Source organism: Saccopteryx leptura, chromosome 6, assembly GCF_036850995.1.
Source record: "Saccopteryx leptura isolate mSacLep1 chromosome 6, mSacLep1_pri_phased_curated, whole genome shotgun sequence".
NCBI lineage: Eukaryota > Metazoa > Chordata > Mammalia > Chiroptera > Emballonuridae > Saccopteryx > Saccopteryx leptura.
In genome coordinates, this window is record NC_089508.1 from 12,872,765 (window position 1) to 12,890,523 (window position 17,759).

At 46.7% G+C, this 17,759-nt stretch overlaps 1 protein-coding gene across 2 annotated transcripts in view; it reads right to left on the minus strand.

Moving 5' to 3' along the window:
- Positions 1–17,759, minus strand: part of DGLUCY (D-glutamate cyclase) — a 68,512-nt gene that overhangs the window by 19,186 nt on the left and 31,567 nt on the right. For both annotated transcript variants that reach the window (XM_066341889.1, XM_066341890.1), the window contains exons 7-9: positions 16,068–16,271; positions 10,564–10,824; positions 447–546 (exon numbers count right to left, since the gene is read on the minus strand). In XM_066341889.1, the coding sequence (XP_066197986.1) occupies positions 447–546; positions 10,564–10,824; positions 16,068–16,271 (565 nt within the window). The remainder of the gene's footprint in view (positions 1–446; positions 547–10,563; positions 10,825–16,067; positions 16,272–17,759) is intronic.

The following is a 17,759-nucleotide window of genomic DNA, read 5'->3' on the forward strand; positions in this document are numbered from 1 at the left end:
ACACACACCCTCACACCCCTCCCCATGTTTCACAAGCGAGTATTTGCTATTACTATACAAGACATACATTGATATTTCTATTTCATTTTCCAAAGGCGTTCATTACCCCCCACTGAAATGATTTCACTACTCTCCAATGGACCATTACCCAGTTTGAGAAACTGCTCTTTTTTGTTTTTTATAATTTTCTTCTCCCTCTATCAAGAAGACATGCCATCTCTCAGGGACCTGCTACTTCGAGAGACCTTCTCCAAAGCCCCCTGTGCACCCTGAAACTCCCAGGACACCTGGAAATCCTAGCCTCGTTGGTTAGTCTGGCCCACTGGACCCTGTGGGCTCGTGGCTTTGTTTGAGGGCTGCGGTGTGCGGGAACATAGTTGACAAAGTTCACAGCATGTGGGCTTGCCCACTATCACCCACTTTCAACAGGGAGGGGACACACGTACCTAAGACGCTTGGGGTCCCTGTCATCGCAGAGAAATGCCTGAGCAACTTCTGCTGATCCGCCCTGGTAAGTTAATATTGGGATCTGCGTCCTCAGAACACCTTGAAAAGAAAGGCAAAGAGTGGACACATCAGCCTAGTGTGAATTTTGCGAATTCCTGTTGGCTTTTCAAAAGCTGCTTTGGACATTTTCATTTCCATATTGAATGACATGTACCTGTAGAACAGTTTGTTTAGGTAAGCTGAGACTTTGACCCAGAGGATATTTAAGGTTGTTGACTTTTTTTTTTTTTTTTTTAAATAAATTTTTATTAATGGTAATGGGATGACATTAATAAATCAGGGTACATATATTCAAAGAAAACATGTCTAGGTTACCTTGTCATTAAATTATGTTGCATACCCCTCGCCCAAAGTCAGATTGTCCTTCGCCACCCTCTATCTAGTTCTCTGTGCCCCTCCCCCTCCCCCTAACTCTCCCCCTGTCCTTCCTCCCCCCACCCCTGGTAACCACCACACTCTTGTCCATGTCTCTTAGTCTCATTTTTATGTTCCACCAATGTATGGAATCATGTAGTTCTTGTTTTTTTCTGATTTACTTATTTCACTCCTTATAATGTTATCAAGATCCCACCATTTTGCTGTAAATGATCTGATGTCATCATTTCTTATGGCTGAGTAGTATTCCATAGTGTATATGTGCCACATCTTCTTTATCCAGTCTTCTATTGAAGGGCTTTTTGGTTGTTTCCATGTCTTGGCCACTGTGAACAGTGCTGCAATGAACATGGGGCTACATGTGTCTTCACGTATCAATGTTTCTGAGGTTTTGGGGTATATACCCAGTAGAGGGATTGCTGGGTCATAAGGTAGTTCTATTTGCAGTTTTTTGAGGAACCACCATACTTTCCTCCATAATGGTTGTACTACTTTACAGTCCCACCAACAGTGAATGAGGGTTCCTTTTTCTCCACAGCCTCTCCAACATTTGCTATTACCCGTCTTGTTGATAATAGCTAATCTAACAGGGGTGAGGTGGTATCTCATTGTAGTTTTGATTTGCATTTCCCTAATAACTAATGAAGCTGAGCATCTTTTCATATATCTGTTGGCCATTTGTATCTCTTCCTAGGAGAAGTGTCTATTCATGTCCTCTTCCCATTTTTTTATTGGATTGTTTGTTTGTTTGTTGTTGAGTTTTATGAGTTCTTTGTAAATTTTGGAAATTAGGCCCTTATCTGAGCTGTTGTTTGAAAATATCATTTCCCATTTAGTTGGCTGTCTGTTTATTTTGATATCAGTTTCTCTTGCTGAGCAAAAACTTTTTATTCTGATGTAGTCCCATTCATTTATCTTTGCCTTCACTTCTCTTGCCATTGGAGTCAAGTTCATAAAATGTTCTTTAAAACCCAGGTCCATGAGTTTAGTACCTATGTCTTCTTCTATGTACTTTATTGTTTCAGGTCTTATATTTAGGTCTTTGATCCATTTTGAATTAATTTTAGTACACGGGGACAGGCTGTAGTCGAGTTTCATTCTTTTGCATGTGGCTTTCCAGTTTTCCCAACACCATTTGTTGAAGAGGCTTTCTTTTCTCCATTGTGTGTTGTTGGCCCCTTTATCAAAGATTATTTGACCATATATATGTGGTTTTATTTCTGGGCTTTCTATTCTGTTCCATTGGTCTGAGTGTCTATTTTTCTGCCAATACCATGCTGTTTTGATTATCGTGGCCCTATAATATAGTTTAAAGTCAGGTATTGTAATGCCCCCAGCTTCATTCTTTTTCCTTAGGATTGTTTTGGCTATTCGGGGTTTTTTATAGTTCCATATAAATCTGATGATTTTTTGTTCCATTTCTTTAAAAAATCTCATAGGGATTTTGATGGGAATTGCATTAAATTTGTATATTGCTTTGGGTAATATGGCCATTTTGATTATATTTATTCTTCCTATCCAAGAACAAGGAATATTTTTCCATCTCATTGTATCTTTTTCGATTTCCCTTAACAATGCTTTGTAATTTTCATTATATAGGTCCTTTACATTCTTTGTTATGTTTATTCCTAGGTATTTTATTTTTTTTGTTGCAATCGTGAAGGGGATTATTTTTTTGAGTTCGTTTTCTAATATTTCATTGTTGGCATAGAGAAAGGCTATGGACTTCTGTATGTTAATTTTGTATCCTGCGACCTTACTGTATTGATTTATTGTTTCTAATAATCTTTTTGTGGAGTCCTTCGGGTTTTCGATGTATAGGATCATATCATCAGCAAAAAGTGATACCTTTACTTCTTCTTTTCCAATATGGATGCCTTTTATTTCTTTGTCTTGTCTGATTGCTCTGGCCAGAACTTCTAGCACCACGTTAAATAAGAGTGGAGAGAGTGGACAACCCTGTCTTGTTCCTGATTTAAGGTAGAAAGTCCTCAGTTTTATGCCGTTTAAAATGATGTTGGCTGATGGTTTATCATATATGGCCTTTATCATGTTGAGATATTTTCCTTCTATACCCATTTTGTTGAGAGTCTTAAACATAAAATTGTGTTGTATTTTATCAAAAGCCTTTTCTGCATCTATTGATAAGATCATGTGGTTTTTGTTCTTTGTTTTGTTGATATGGTGTATTACGTTAACCGTTTTGCGTATGTTGAACCATCCTTGAGATTCTGGGATGAATCCCACTTGATCATGATGTATTATTTTTTTAATATGTTGTTGTATTCGGTTTGCCAGTATTTTGTTTAGAATTTTAGCATCTGTATTCATTAGAGATATTGGTCTGTAGTTTTCTTTCTTTGTGCCATCCTTGCCAGGTTTTGGTATGAGGGTTATGTTGGCCTCATAAAATGTGTTTGGAAGTATTGCTTCTTCTTCAATTTTTTGGAAGACTTTGAGTAGAATAGGAACCAAGTCTTCTTTGAATGTTTGATAGAATTCACTGGTATAACCGTCTGGGCCTGGACTTTTATTTTTGGGGAGGTTTTTAATAGTTTTTTCTATTTCCTCCCTGCTGATTGGTCTGTTTAGGCTTTCTGCTTCTTCATGACTCAGTCTAGGAAGGTTGTATTGTTCTAGGAATTTATCCATTTCTTCTAGATTGTTGTATTTGGTGGCATATAATTTTTCATAGTATTCTACAATAATTCTTTGTATATCTATGATGTCTGTGGTGATCTCTCCTCTTTCATTTTGGATTTTATTTATTTGAGTCCTGTGCCTTTTTTCCTTGGTGAGTCTTGCTAAGGGTTTGTCAATTTTGTTGATCTTTTCAAAGAACCAGTTCCTTGTTTTATTGATTTTTTCTATAGTTTTTCTGTTCTCTATTTCATTTATTTCTGCTCTGATTTTTATTATCTCCTTTCTTCGGCTGGTTTTGGGTTGTCTTTGTTCTTCTTTTTCTAGTTCTTTAAGGTGTGAAGTTAAGTGGTTTACTTCGGCTCTCTCTTGTTTGTTCATATAGGCCTGAAGTGATATGAACTTTCCTCTTATTACTGCTTTTGCTGCATCCCAGAGATTCTGATATGTCGTATTTTCATTTTCATTTGTCTGTATATATCTTTTGATCTCTGCGCTTATTTCTTCTTTGACCCATTCATTTTTTAGAAGTATGTTGTTTAGTTTCCACATTTTTGTGGGTTTTTCCCCCTCTTTTTTGCAGTTGAATTCTAGTTTCAAGGCTTTATGATCAGAAAATATGCTTGGTACAATTTCAATTTTTCTAAATTTGCTGATATTGTCTTTGTGGCCCAACATATGGTCAATTCTTGAGAATGTTCCATGTACACTAGAGAAAAATGTATACTCTGTCGCTTTGGGATGAAGTGTCCTGTAGATGTCTATCATATCCAGGTGTTCTAGTATTTCATTTAAGGCCACTATATCTTTATTGATTCTCTGTTTGGATGACCGATCTAGAGACATCAGCGGAGTATTGAGGTCTCCAAGTATGATTGTATTTTTGTTATTTTTTGTTTTAAGGTCAATAAGTAGCTGTCTTATATATTTTGGTGCTCCTTGGTTTGGTGCATATATATTAAGGATTGTTATGTCTTCTTGATTCAGTGTCCCCTTAATCATTATGAAGTGACCATTTTTGTCTCTGAGTACTTTTTCTGTCTTGTAGTCAGCATTATCAGATATGAGTATTGCTACACCTGCTTTTTTTTGGGTGTTGTTTGCTTGGAGTATTGTTTTCCAGCCTTTCACTTTGAATTTGTTTTTATCCTTGTAGCTTAGATGTGTTTCTTGTAGGCAGCATATAGTTGGATTTTCTTTTTTAATCCATTCTGCTACTCTGTGTCTTTTTATTGGTAAGTTTAATCCATTTACATTTAGTGTAATTATTGACACTTGTGGGTTCCCTACAGCCATTTTATAAATTGCTTTCTGTTAGTTTTGTATCTAGTTTGATTCTTCTCTTTTGTTTTTCTATCATTTGTTTTTGTTTGTTTGTGTTCCATACTTCTTTCCTCTGTTGCTACCTTTTTTAAGTCATGTGTTTTTGTGGTGGTTTTTTCTAGGGTGGTTACCATTAAGTAATGAAAAGGGTACCTACCATATTCATTGTAGTACCCTATCTTATAAGTATTTCTGCACTTCATCGTCCTTTGCTACTGTTAATCTCCATTCTCTCCCCCCTTTTTTTCCTTTGTTGTCACAGTTTAAGTTTGGTTTTATTGTGTTCTTGGTGGAGCTGTTACTTGTGGTGTTGTTTTCTTTTGTTCTTTGAATCTGGTTGGAAAACCCCCTTTAGTATTTCCTGGAGTGGGGGCTTTCTGTTGATAAATTCTCTCATCTTTTCTGTATTTGTGAATGTTTTTATATCTCCTTCATACTTGAAGGATAGCTTTGATGGGTATAGTATTCTTGGCTGAAAGTTCCTCTCTTTCAGGGCTTTAAATATTGGGGTCCACTCTCTTCTAGCTTGTAGAGTTTCTGCTGAGAAATCTGATGATAATCTAATAGGCCTTCCTTTATATGTTGTACTCTTCTTTTCCCTGGCTGCCTTGAGAATTTTTTCTTTGTCATTGGTTTGTGTCATCTTTATTATGATGTGCCTTGGAGTGGGTTTGTTGGGGTTAAGAAAACTTGGTGTTCTGTTTGCTTCTTGAATTTGAGGCTTTAGTTCTTTCCACAGGCTTGGGAAGTTCTCGTCTATTATTTGTTTGAGTATATTCTCCATTCCATTTTCTTTCTCTTCTCCCTCTGATATAAGGTTGTTGACTTTTAATCCTGAGTAAACCCTAGGGCTGGGGAGGGGGAGGTGAAATGAGGCTGGTGTCACCAATATTGTGGCTAGCAAGTACATTCCCCGTAGATGCCACAATACCACGTGAACACAGGCCTGTCTTAAGTCACTGTTCTCATGATGCTGGGGACACATTTGGTGACATGCAGGCTCTCATTTCATTTTCACAATTCTGTGAGATAAGAACCGTTGTGATCCCCATTTTACAGAGGAGTTAAACTGAGGGTCAGAGATACTAAATTACTAGGGCAAAGCCAAGTATGCGGGTCAGTGTAACAACCCAGTTCCCACCCAAACAGGCAGCCTAGCAGAGCAGGGAACATAACCTGTCCCCACGTGGGCTCACATGGTGGGCACAGCCTCAGGAAAGGAAGGTCAAGGCAGGATGAGACCTTGCACCTGAGCTGCAAAGAACCAACTTACCAACATGGTCAATTTATACTCAAGGCAAAGAAGAAGTGGCTCAGCTTTTCCCTCTTTAAACATTTCCTAGGCTTCCGTTATAAAAAGAACTGGAATTACTGTCATTAAAAGGTCAAAATCACTTTTATTTTCTTCATCCACACACATAATGAAAGTTCTATAAAATCCAACAAAGCAAATTGTACCCACTAAGCCATTGTGTGGACGAGCTCATGTCTGAGCTCAAGTTCAACTTGAGCCCCTGGGCGAGGCGACCAGGTGAGCAGGGCAGAGCCATCAATCAACTTCTGGGAAAGGGGGTGGCTAAAAATATCCACCAAACCAGTTCTTAGACGGTGTCAGCCATTGATGGCTGTTGGCACAGGTGGCCGTCCCTTCTCCTTGATGACAACAGGGTCCCTTGGTTTTCCTCCTTCCCCCTTGCCGCTCCTCTGGGTCCCTGCTGGCCCCCCTCCGTCCTTTCAGCCTCTCCACGTGGGGCCTCCCAGGGCACAATCGGGGGCCTTTCCCCCTTCTCCATTTATCCCCTCGGTGACCTCATCCGGTGTCGTGACTTTAAAGGTCATCAACATGCCAACCACTCTCCAGTTGATCCTTCTAGCCCAGATGTTCTCCGGAACTTGGCTCGCGGATCTAACTGCCTGCGTGACCTCTCTACTTGTGTATCTAGTAGGCAGCTCACACTTTCGGTCACCCAGGTTCCGACCTGCCTTCTCTTTAAAATTGTAATTGTGGTAAACGGAACATCACGTAACATCTATCATCTTACTCATTTGCAAGTGTAAAGTTCTCCAGCATTCAGTATATTCATGTTCTTGTCTGACTGACTTCACCACCTTCACTAGAACCGTTACATCTTCCCAAACTGAAACACTGTACCATTAAGTACACTCCCTCACTCCCCCAGTCCCTGGCAGCCACCATTCCTCTTGTCCCTATGATTTTAACCCTCTGAGTAGTACGAACGTTCATGTACATCCTCGTGCCTCCTGACCATCCAGAGTACGATCGTACAAAATTTTTTATTTTAAAACCATGTAAGGCAACTTTTAAAAAAAGGCAATTGTATATTCTTCTTGTTTCCATAAATTGGTTATCAAACAAACATGATTTTAAGTTAATAAAACCGTAACTGGAACTAATTTCATTTTTTGAAAAAAGCTCACTCCCGGCGGTCAGCAAGCATGATAAAACTCACTACTCAAAGGTTAATGATTCTAGAGACCTCATATAAGTAGAGTCATATGGTATGTGTCCTTTCGTGTCTGGCTTATTTAATTTAGCATAACGTCTTCAAGATCCGTCATGTAGCATATAACAGGGTCTCCTTCCTTTTAAAGACTGAACATCCCATGGCCTGTATGGACACATTTCGTTTGTCCGTTCATTCACTGACAGACACCTGGTAGCTTCCCCTTCTGACTATTGTGAATTATGCTGCTATGAATATGGGCGTGCAAATAGCTGTTGGAGTTCCTGTTTTCAATTTTTGGGGGGCGTATATCCCCCGAAGTAAAGTTGCTGAATCATATAGGTATTTTCTATTTTTAATTTTTTCAGTAACTACCATATGATTTTCCTCCGTGGCTGTTATCAGTTTACATTCCCGCCCACAGCGTGCGAGGGTCAGCCTGCCCCGCCCACCGTCCTCCTGGTCCCAGCTCACAGCAACTCCACCCGGTCAGCTACCCTGCTGAACACCTTAGAGCAGTGGTTCTCAACCTGTGGGTCGCGACCTCGGCGGGGGTCGAACGACCAAAACACAGGGGTCACCTAAAGCCATCAGAAATACATATTTTATTTAAAAATGTATTGTATATTGGCCCTGGCCGGTTGGCTCAGTGGTAGAGCGTCGGCCTGGCGTGCGGAAGTCCCGGGTTCGATTCCCTGCCAGGGCACACAGGAGAAGCGCCCATCTGCTTCTCCACCCCTCCCCCTCTCCTTCCTCTCTGTCTCTCTCTTCCCCTCCCGCAGCCAAGGCTCCATTGGAGCAAAGATGGCCCGCGTGCTGGGGATGGCTCCTTGGCCTCTGCCCCAGGCGCTAGAGTGGCTCTGGTCCCAACAGAGCGATGCCCCGGAGGGGCAGAGCATCGCCCCCTGGTGGGCATGCCGGGTGGATCCCGGTCGGGCACATGCAGGAGTCTGTCTGACTGCCTCCCTGTTTCCAGCTTCAGAAAAATACAAAAAAAAAAAATGTATTGTATAATAAATATGTATTTTCCCATGGCTTTAGGTGACCCCTGCGTTTTGGTCGTTCGACCCCCGCCGGGGTCGCGACCCACAGGTTGAGAACCGCTGCCTTAGAGCAACTCCTGACGCTTCCGTCTCTTCTCTCACTGCATCCAGTCCACCCAGGAATCATCACTCTGCCTTCAGAGTGTGACTGTGCTGGCTGCTTCTCACAGCCTCCACCTGCACCGTCCATCTGTCCGGGTTTCCCCGAAATCAGTCAGAGACAAAGACTTGGGTGCGGTGGTTTATTTTGGGGATGACCCCAGGGCGCAGGTGGGAGGGAACAGGAAAGGACAGGACGGGGGAAAGCCAGTAGCAGGGTGTGTGTATTTTCAAGGTCACTGCTCTGGGCAATGGGGTCTCCAAAAGATGGAGGCAGGGCACTACCTCCGTCACTTACTGGTTGAGCCCTCCCCCCAAAGCCATTAGCCGCCAAACTTCTGGGCTGAGTGGTTTTTCACAGCTGTGGGAAAACCCTGCAGAGCACTGGCTGTGGGGCTGGTCAGGTCAGCGTGACTCAGAACTTGCACCCACTAAAGGGACTTGCCACAGGACACCACCCCTCCAAGCCGCCCTGCCTCCCACCCGCAGGAGCCTGCCTAGTCTCCGGTTTCCCCCCTTGCCCCTCCAGCCACCACGGCGATCCTTTACCTACCCTAGCGCATGGCCCTCTCCACTCAGTGGGCGCAAGGGCTCCCATCCCACCCAGAATGAAAGGCCAGGTGCTCACAGACCCCTCGAGGCCCTTCTCCGACTGGCCCCTGGGACCTCTCTGTCCCCCTACCCGGCTTCTCTTCTCTTCGGCCCCTCCAGGCCAGTCAGCTGGCCACCGCCCTCTCTTCAACTCCATCCAATGGCTTGTCACAGACTGGGACGTTCTTCTTCCAGACAGCCCCAACCCCACTCCTGCAGCAACGTCTCCTGGAAGCCTGTCTGACCATCGTGTTTAAACTAGCAGCCCACCAGGACCATATGCTCCCCTATTTTCCTGTGATGTCTACTGTCTGCCACACTCCGCTAGAATATGCACCCCAGGAGGATGGGACTGTTGTCAGCCCCGGTCACCAATGGATCTCAAGAGCCGAAAATAGTGCCTGGCACGTAGTAGGTGCTCAACATACATTTGTGTGATTCGGAGTTCGTGTGTTCAGGCACAACCTTTCTGAAACTTCCAAAGGAATGGGTGCTTTGGGTATGCCTTCAACCTGCCTGGGTGGGAAGCCCTTTCTCAAGGCTGAAAGGAAACAGTACATCTGAAGAAGGCATTTGGAGGGACACAGAGAGACAACACCAGGCTCCCGGCTTATGCGTGAACAGCACCGGCAGAATGGAAGGGAGGGAGGCACCCGAGACCGATACTGGCATCCTGGCCTTGCACTGCCATCACGCGCGGCCCTGGGAGTGCCCACCCGGAGGCTCCGGGCCATCACGCCATCACGCGCAGCTCTGGGAGTGCCCACCCGGAGGCTCCGGGCCATCACGCCATCACCCGCGGCCCTGAGAGTGCCCACCCGGGCCGTCACGCCATCACGCGCGGCCCTGGGAGTGCCCACCCGGGCGCTCCGGGCCGTCACGCCATCACGCGCGGCCCTGGGAGTGCCCACCCGGGCTCCGGGCCATCACGCCATCACGCGCGGCCCTGGGAGTGCCCACCCGGGCCGTCACGCCATCACGCGCGGCCCTGGGAGTGCCCACCCGGGCGCTCCGGGCCGTCACGCCATCACGCGCGGCCCTGGGAGTGCCCACCCGGAGGCTCCGGGCCATCACGCCATCATGCGCGGCCCTGGGAGTGCCCACCCGGGTGCTCTGGGAACCCGAGCAGCGTGGGACGTCCCTTCCCGTCTGGGCCGGATGAGATGCTGCTGTCTGAGCCTTTCGACCACTCTGTTTTCGACTATCTCACCCCCGTGCCAGGGTCCAGGGATGTCCTGGGTTGCTAAGAGTCCTCTGCAGGTCACCCCCACCTCTCACAGGGAGGGTATCAGGTACATGGGTTCTGAGGCCTGATGGACTTGGGTTCAAATTCCAGATCACCAGCCCTACCTCAGTAAGTCACCTGGACCTCTCAGAGCCTCAGTCTCTTCCTCTATAAAATGGGGATAATGCCGCTTCTCCCAAAGAGCTGTGCTGAGCTTTAAGGACTTAAAGCGCCCATGTCAAGGGCACAGAAGACGTTCCACAGACACTGACTCCACCCCAATCCCATGGCTTACCTTGCTCAACAGCCTCTTCAACAAGCTTCTTGAACAGACTCAAGGCTCTCTGGTCAACGACCATGGAGACGCCCTTCCCCAAGGCCTGTAGGAAGGCGGCCAGAGCGATGGCCCCCGGTGGGCCGTCTGTCTCCTCCGGGGGCTCGTGGTTGAAATGCGTGGGGAAGCCGGTGGTGATGAGCACTGAGTGGGCATGGGACAGCGACAGGGACGCCCTCAGCAGCTCGTCTTTGCAGAGCAGGTGCCCGATCCCCCTGTTGCCTAAAATTACAAATAATTTTAAATTTGTAATAATTTTTTTTTAATTACAAATTGTGTTTCAAGTCTCAATCTATGCCAGCATTTGTTTGGTTTTCTGTTTGTTTCAGAGGTGGATTTGAGCACCACAGGCTGCTAATTGTTCACCAGAATGCATTCTCTTCCCCTGCTCCCAGGAGTAAAGTGTATAGCTGGTCAGATGGCCCAGCAGCCTTTCAGTTTGCTGTGACCCCAAGACTAGTTTCTCTCTAGGTGACAACCCTAGAGTGCTTGAGAGGGAGTAAGAGTAGGAGTGATGTGCGCCCCCTCCTGGCCACATACCTCCCATGCACTCCTCCCAGCTCTTCCATTCCTGGGGGCTGGGATATTGAAAACTGGTGCCCCCCTGTGGTCTCATGATGTGGTGGCAGAGCTGCTGGGTCCCTGAGTGACTGGGTGGAGCAGATACTCCCTTCTGCTGAACTAGAACACTCACCCTGGAAGTGCCACCCTGGACTGTTGCATGTGAGGCATCTATATATATATTTTTTGATTTGAGCAAAGCCTCTTGGGGTTTATTTGTTACAGCAAACTCGAGTACAAGCAACCCAGAAAGAGGAAAGGACACAGTACTGTTTTCTTTGGGGGGATCCCAAAGGATTTGGGTGCAGGTATTTCAGTGGAAAGTAAGCCCAGGAAACAAGTCAGAAGATGGAGGAAGTGACGCGACACAGAAAAGGGAGAGAGGCCACTAAAGGATGCATGAGCAAGCCGATTAACTGTGAAGGCACCTGGGGCTCAATCCGGTTGAGATCCTGTGAGAGTGTGGAGCACACCTGAGGCTTGTCCTTCCCAAGGACAGGGAGACCGGGCATTGGCGTACGAGCTCCCGTCCCCGGATGGGGGAAGGTTGCCCATCGGGATGTTGAGTCCTCGGCACCCTGGGGCTCTGCTTGCCCTGGGAGAGGGGCAGAGAGGCCCCAGCCCAAGGTAGGAGCCATTGTTCTGGGAACTGCCCACTGCAGCTGGGGTTTGGGTAGGGCACTGGCGGTATCTGCCACAGCTGCTACTAGAGGCTGCCAGACAGTCCCCGCGGGCAGCACGGCTTGCTGACTCTCGTCACGAACAGTTGTGCCTTTGTCTACACTCAGGTCTCCTCAGAGCGTATCTGCGCCACGGGAAAGCAGGATGTGACTCAGAAATACCGTCCTTGCTGGGGCTAAAACGAGAGGTAGGCCTAAGGGCTGTGAGCGGAGGTGCACTCGCCTTTGAGGGGCCTGGACAACGAGGGGACAGGGCTTGGGTTCCTGTGACGGAGGGAAAGTTCCAGATTTAGAATCTGGAGGCTTGCATTCAAGTACAAGTGCTGGCGCATGGTGGCTGTGTGACCTTGGCCTCATCCTGGGTTGCCCTGAACTGCAGTTTTCCCACGTGGAGCACAGGGGGTGGTCCAGGTGGAGGAAGGGGTGGGAAATGGCTCCGCACACGCGGCCAGTGGGAGTGGGAACTAGAACACTTGTCTGGAGGGTGATCTGGACCTTAGATGCGCACACTGGAGCCAGCAACCACTTCTAGGAAGGTGTCCCAGTGGAGCGATTGTGCGTATGTAACAAGCATAGTCATAAGGATGCTCGCTGCAGCGTTGTTTACGGTGTCAAATAGGACAGTAATAAAATTGGTGGAACATTTGCAAAATGGAATTCTGTGCAAACATTAAAGATTGTTGAAGAAGACAAGGGGACAAGAACATTGAAAAATGTTCATAGTGTACACAAATAGTGTTTTAATCAGGTTCTAAAATAACATCACAGCATGATTTACACACACACACACATACACATACAGAGGTGGGAAAAAGTCGGTTTAGAGTTGTGAGTATGCAAAACACAGAGTTAATAAAGGTATTGTACCCATCATAACCTGTGTGTCTTTTTCCATAGGAACAACTGTAAACCTACTTTTACCCACCCTGGTATATTGTTTTTGTTTCAGTCTTACAGGTTCAATACTGAAGAAAAAGACTTTGAGTGCAAGCATGCAAATGCTAACAACAGCTAATTGGGATGGGATTCTGGTCATTTTTACTGCCTCTTTACGTTCATATATTTTACACAACGAACATGAGTTGCTGTTGATAAAAGGGGAGAATATTAACATTCTGAAAGAAGGCAATTGGACTGTAACCTATTTCATAGGATGCGGTGAGGACCAAAAGAAGAGGCGGAACGAGAGGACCCTGTCAACTTTAACGTGGTCTGTGCAATTACGATGATTTTATTGTGAGTGCAAACATCATGATTATAAACCTTGTATCTTGTCTTAGTCTCCGGGCACTGCAGTGCCAGCCACTGCTCTATCAGAAGTGACTGAGTGGCTCCGTTATTGTGCCCAGTGAGTGATGCTCGGTCCACGGCCATTCATCTTCTGCCTGCTTATTTAATACAGTCAGAATCAGGAGCATCTGTTGTTCTGGGGGGTTAACGATGCTCCTTAATAGATGGTATTGGCACGTCCAGACATCATAAATCTGCCTTTCCTCTGAGCCTCGTGCTTCAAGCCTTGTTACCCAGTCTGCACCAGCACCATGGGGGGTGCTGTGGACGACCTCCCAGGTCATTTTTTAAGCCATGGGGGCACTGCGTCTGCAGTAAATTCATTTCACAGTCACTTTCTTATCTGAGCTAATGGTAGGGTCAATAATTCATCTTCCCTCATGATCCTTGTGCTGAAACGGAGCGCCATCAGCATGGGTAAGAATGTTTGTGAGAGAGAAAGTGTTACAGAAAAAATTTAAAATATCCACCAAGGAGAGCAACTACATAGGAGGCTCTAGGTAAGCACAGCCATGAGCATTCTCCTCTGTATACACGTGTGTCCGAAAAGGTGCGTCTGTGTTTGGGGGGCTAGGTAAAGAAAACCATATTCCCATTCTCCTCTGTATACACGTGTGTCCAAAAAGGCGCGTCTGTGTTTGGGGGGCTAGGTAAAGAAAACCATATTCCCACCTGACTCGTGGTGGCGCAGGGGATAGAGCATTAACCTGGGACACTGAGGACCCAGGTTCAAAACCCTGAGGTTGCTAGCTTGAGCAGGGGCTCATCTAGCTTGAGCGTAAGGTCGCAGCTTGAGCAAAGGGTCACTGGCTTGGCTGGAGTCCCCTGTCAGGGCACCTATGAGAAGCAATCAATGAACAACTAAAGTGCCACAACTACGAGTTGATGCTTCTCATCTCTCTCCCTTCCTGTCTCTCTCTCACACACAAAAAACAAAAAAAGAAAACCATATTTCCTGCAGAATGAACGAATGAATGAATGAACAAATGAACAGATAAAAGACCTAACAGACAAACAAGCAGAAAGCTACGGCCAATGGTTTCACAGGGCACTGTGTTTTCACTTTTGTTGCTGCAGACCCCTCTGTAATTGGGGGCTGGGGGCAACCTCTGCTCCCTGGTCCAGGTGACTTTTCAGATTAGACATTTTTCAGGCTGGTCTGCACAGTCGGATTTGGGGCCACAGTGTTAGCCAGCACGGAAAGGCCCCCAGGCTGTCTGCTCGAAGGCCCTGCTCAGACCCTGTTCTCCACCCCAATGTCCCCATGGCCAGCTCTGTCTGGGTCTCAGGAGGCTGGTCTCACTCCTCTGCCCTCCCCAGGTTCCCCACTGCCAGAGACCCAGGAATCTGCTTGGGAAACAGGTGCCAGGTGGGCCCGCAGGGAGGCCACATGTGCCTTCTTCAGAAAGTCAAAGTGCTGAGAACAAACCAGGTCTGGAATCACAGCCCACGAGAAGGGGCAGAGGGGAGGGGTGAGTCTGGAGAGGCCGGAGCACGCTGAACTGCCAGGGAGGGGCCGGGACACACCACTCACGTTCAGACTCCTGTCTGTCCTACACTTACTGACCATGGCCTTGTAATCGCGTGGGCGTGGGTTCAAGTTCTGCCCAACCATCTACTCGGAATGTGGGTTTCGGCAAGTTTCTTAACCTTATATGCTTCGGTTTCCTCATCTGCTAAAGGAAGTTAATAATAGCTGCCTCATAGGACTGTTGGGAGAATTTAATAAGATGAACAGTAAATACTTTTAGCACATGACCCAGAGTAAAACTCAGTTGATAATAGCTATTATTATTTAAACATGTTTTTCTATTAATTTGAGAGAGAGAGAAAGGGAGACCAACAGAGAGAAGCATCAACTCCTTGTTCCACTGAGTTGTGCACCCACTGATTGCTTCTCCATGTGCCCTGAACGGGGACTACAACCCGCGCCCTGGTGCTCCAGCTGGACAGCTCTGTCCACCCAGCCAGGGCAACAGCCATTATTCTTATTACCCATCAGAACCCTGAGAAGGAGGGACAATTGCTATTACTCCTGGTATACTGATGAGGAAACTGAGGTGAAGAGCGGCTGTGAAGTCTATACCTTCATCCTCTGGGAACCTTTCTCAGAAAAATAAAACAACTCCTTCCACCCCTCCCACCCTCCGAAACCATCCATGCACAATGGCGCCCTCTGCTGGCCACCTGGGATTAGAAATTCGGCTTACGAAGATGCAGCCGGAAGCTGAAAGTCAGTACCAGCCTTCAGCAAACCTTCTCCTAACTGGACCCAGCAGACCCTTTGTGGGACCCTGTCCCTGTCTAGAAAGCCAGAGGCTCACAAAACACAGAAGGGCTGTCTTCTCTCCAAGATGCACTGCAGCATACATGTTGGCTGCCAACTGTTGTGAGGCAAATTGCAGGGTCCCGCCCCACCAGGATCCCCCAAGGGGTAGCAATCCAGCCCCTGCCCCTACCCCTGCTGCCCAGTACAAAGCACCTGCTCTAGACGCAACCCCAGGGCAATGGCACAAAAGGGGAAGACTAGATTACTGACTATTATTAAATACGTGGATGATGTTTAAACGGTGGCCCTGGACGCCCCAGGAATCAGTTTCCCTTTTTCCTTGCACTGCCAACCCCAGTTTCGTCTGGCAACGTTCCCAGCTAATAAGCTCACTTCCCAAACTCCCTCACATGTTTAAGGTTGAACATTGTTTAGGGGAAAAAATAAAGAAGAAAACAAGAATCACCCATAACTCCAAAACCCTGAGATCATCCCCACCGGGATTTTGTTGCATTTACTTCCAGCCTCTTTGGGAGTCATACACAGTATAAACATTTTTAAAAATATCATATTGTAGATGCAATTTTGTACTGCCCTTTTCACTGACCACCATGTCCGTGATTCATGTCCCCAGGTCACGCAGGTGCGAACGCTTTGTTTCTTACCTGGGTCTATGCCAATGATAGTCTCTAGTTCTCTGATCTTCTGCACGGCTGAAGCTGATGCGATGCTGTAGTGCAAAGGATCCTGGGAAATGTGGTGCACCTCTGGCGTCCCCTCGGGGGTGAGACACTCGGCTGGAGCCTCCATCCCTGTCAGGTCAGTCATAACTGTGCAGCCCGGGGCACTGGCGAAAGCCAGCGGGGTCTCTGAAACACACAGTGACAGGGACTGAGCCCTCCCTCCTTCACCACACCCGTCCATCTGGGCTAGCCCACTGCTGATGGACAAGATGGCGCCATGCATCCACTCTGCCAACTGCCAGCAGCACTCCTTACACCATTTGTTGGCATATATGCAGGCTTGTGGCTAAATCAAGTTCCATTTAAACAGGTGCTTCCAATTTTTAGGATAGTGAAAGGGAGGTGAGTGTAGGGGAAAGAAGTGAGGGACAACCACAGCTGCAGCTGGGGCCCTAGGAGGTCCCCTCAACTTAACCCCACGCACATCAGAAAGTTCTCACTGAACGCTTATGACACGTCCAAGCCATCTTGCTTCACTGTGCAGCACAGGTTAGATTTGCTAACAGCTCTCGCTGAATGAACGTAGCTCCTCATTGCACTTGTATTTTGCTTTGGTTTATGCTAATTTTGTTCTTTAGAAAACTCTTCCCTGCTAGATGATGGGCAATGTGAGGAGCTCTGGCAGAGTTATTGAAAACATGACGTTAGCACAGCAAACACGCTTGAGTTTGAGATGCAATCTTATTCCCCCTAAACCTGCATCCTCAACCGTAAAGTAATGACAATACCTCCTGTGCTGGTCAGAACTAAATTGGAAAGTGCATATAAAAGTATAGCAAAGCGCCTGGTCCAGTGAAAGCCCTCGATAAACGTTGGTTTGCTCCTTGAACTGGGCACTGTATCTTGCTCCTTCTGTGTCTCTGTGCCTGGCCCATTAGGTGTTTAGTTCTCACTATACCTAGTCTATATCTTTGCTTCCTTCACTGTCGTCTTATCCTTGAGGATGCTAACCCACTCAGCTGTGTGCTGCTGGAGACAAGGGACCGTTGCCTCTTCGCCTCAGGATCCCACACGGCGCCTTACACATAAAAGGTGCCCAGCAAACGCAGCTGGGACTTGAGTAAGTCATGTCTTAGATTGCACAGAAAACAGGAAGATGTCTCACATCTGACGGAAAGCCACAGTCAGCCAACACTTCAGAAGGCAAGCCCACGGATAGCTGCAGAAATCATTCTGACTTGTAGACATGACGTTTAAGGAGAAGAACTAGGTATTTTGATGAATGCAGGCCCTGTTTTTCTGTGTTCTGGATAGCAGCTAGAACTGGCCACTGGAAAGCCCGGTAGACATCACAACAGTCAGCTCAGAGTATGACGGGGTTTTGCCCCATCAGTTGTGAGGTGTGCAGCAATTAATCTGTTGCTCACAGAAGTTTAACTATTAGAGTTTGAGCATGATTTTTGTAAATTACAGATTCAAGGTTGACCTGTATCCTTGACCAATAATGTCATGTGTTCTCATTTATGATCAAATATCCTATCACAAGTCATAACTAAAGGGCAGGAGTGTGCTGGGCTGCCCAGGGCAGTGAGACCCCTGCTGCCGGGCCTGCCCTGTGGCCATGACAGGTGAGCGGTGAGGCCCCGTGCTGGCAGGTCCTTACCGCATGGGCGG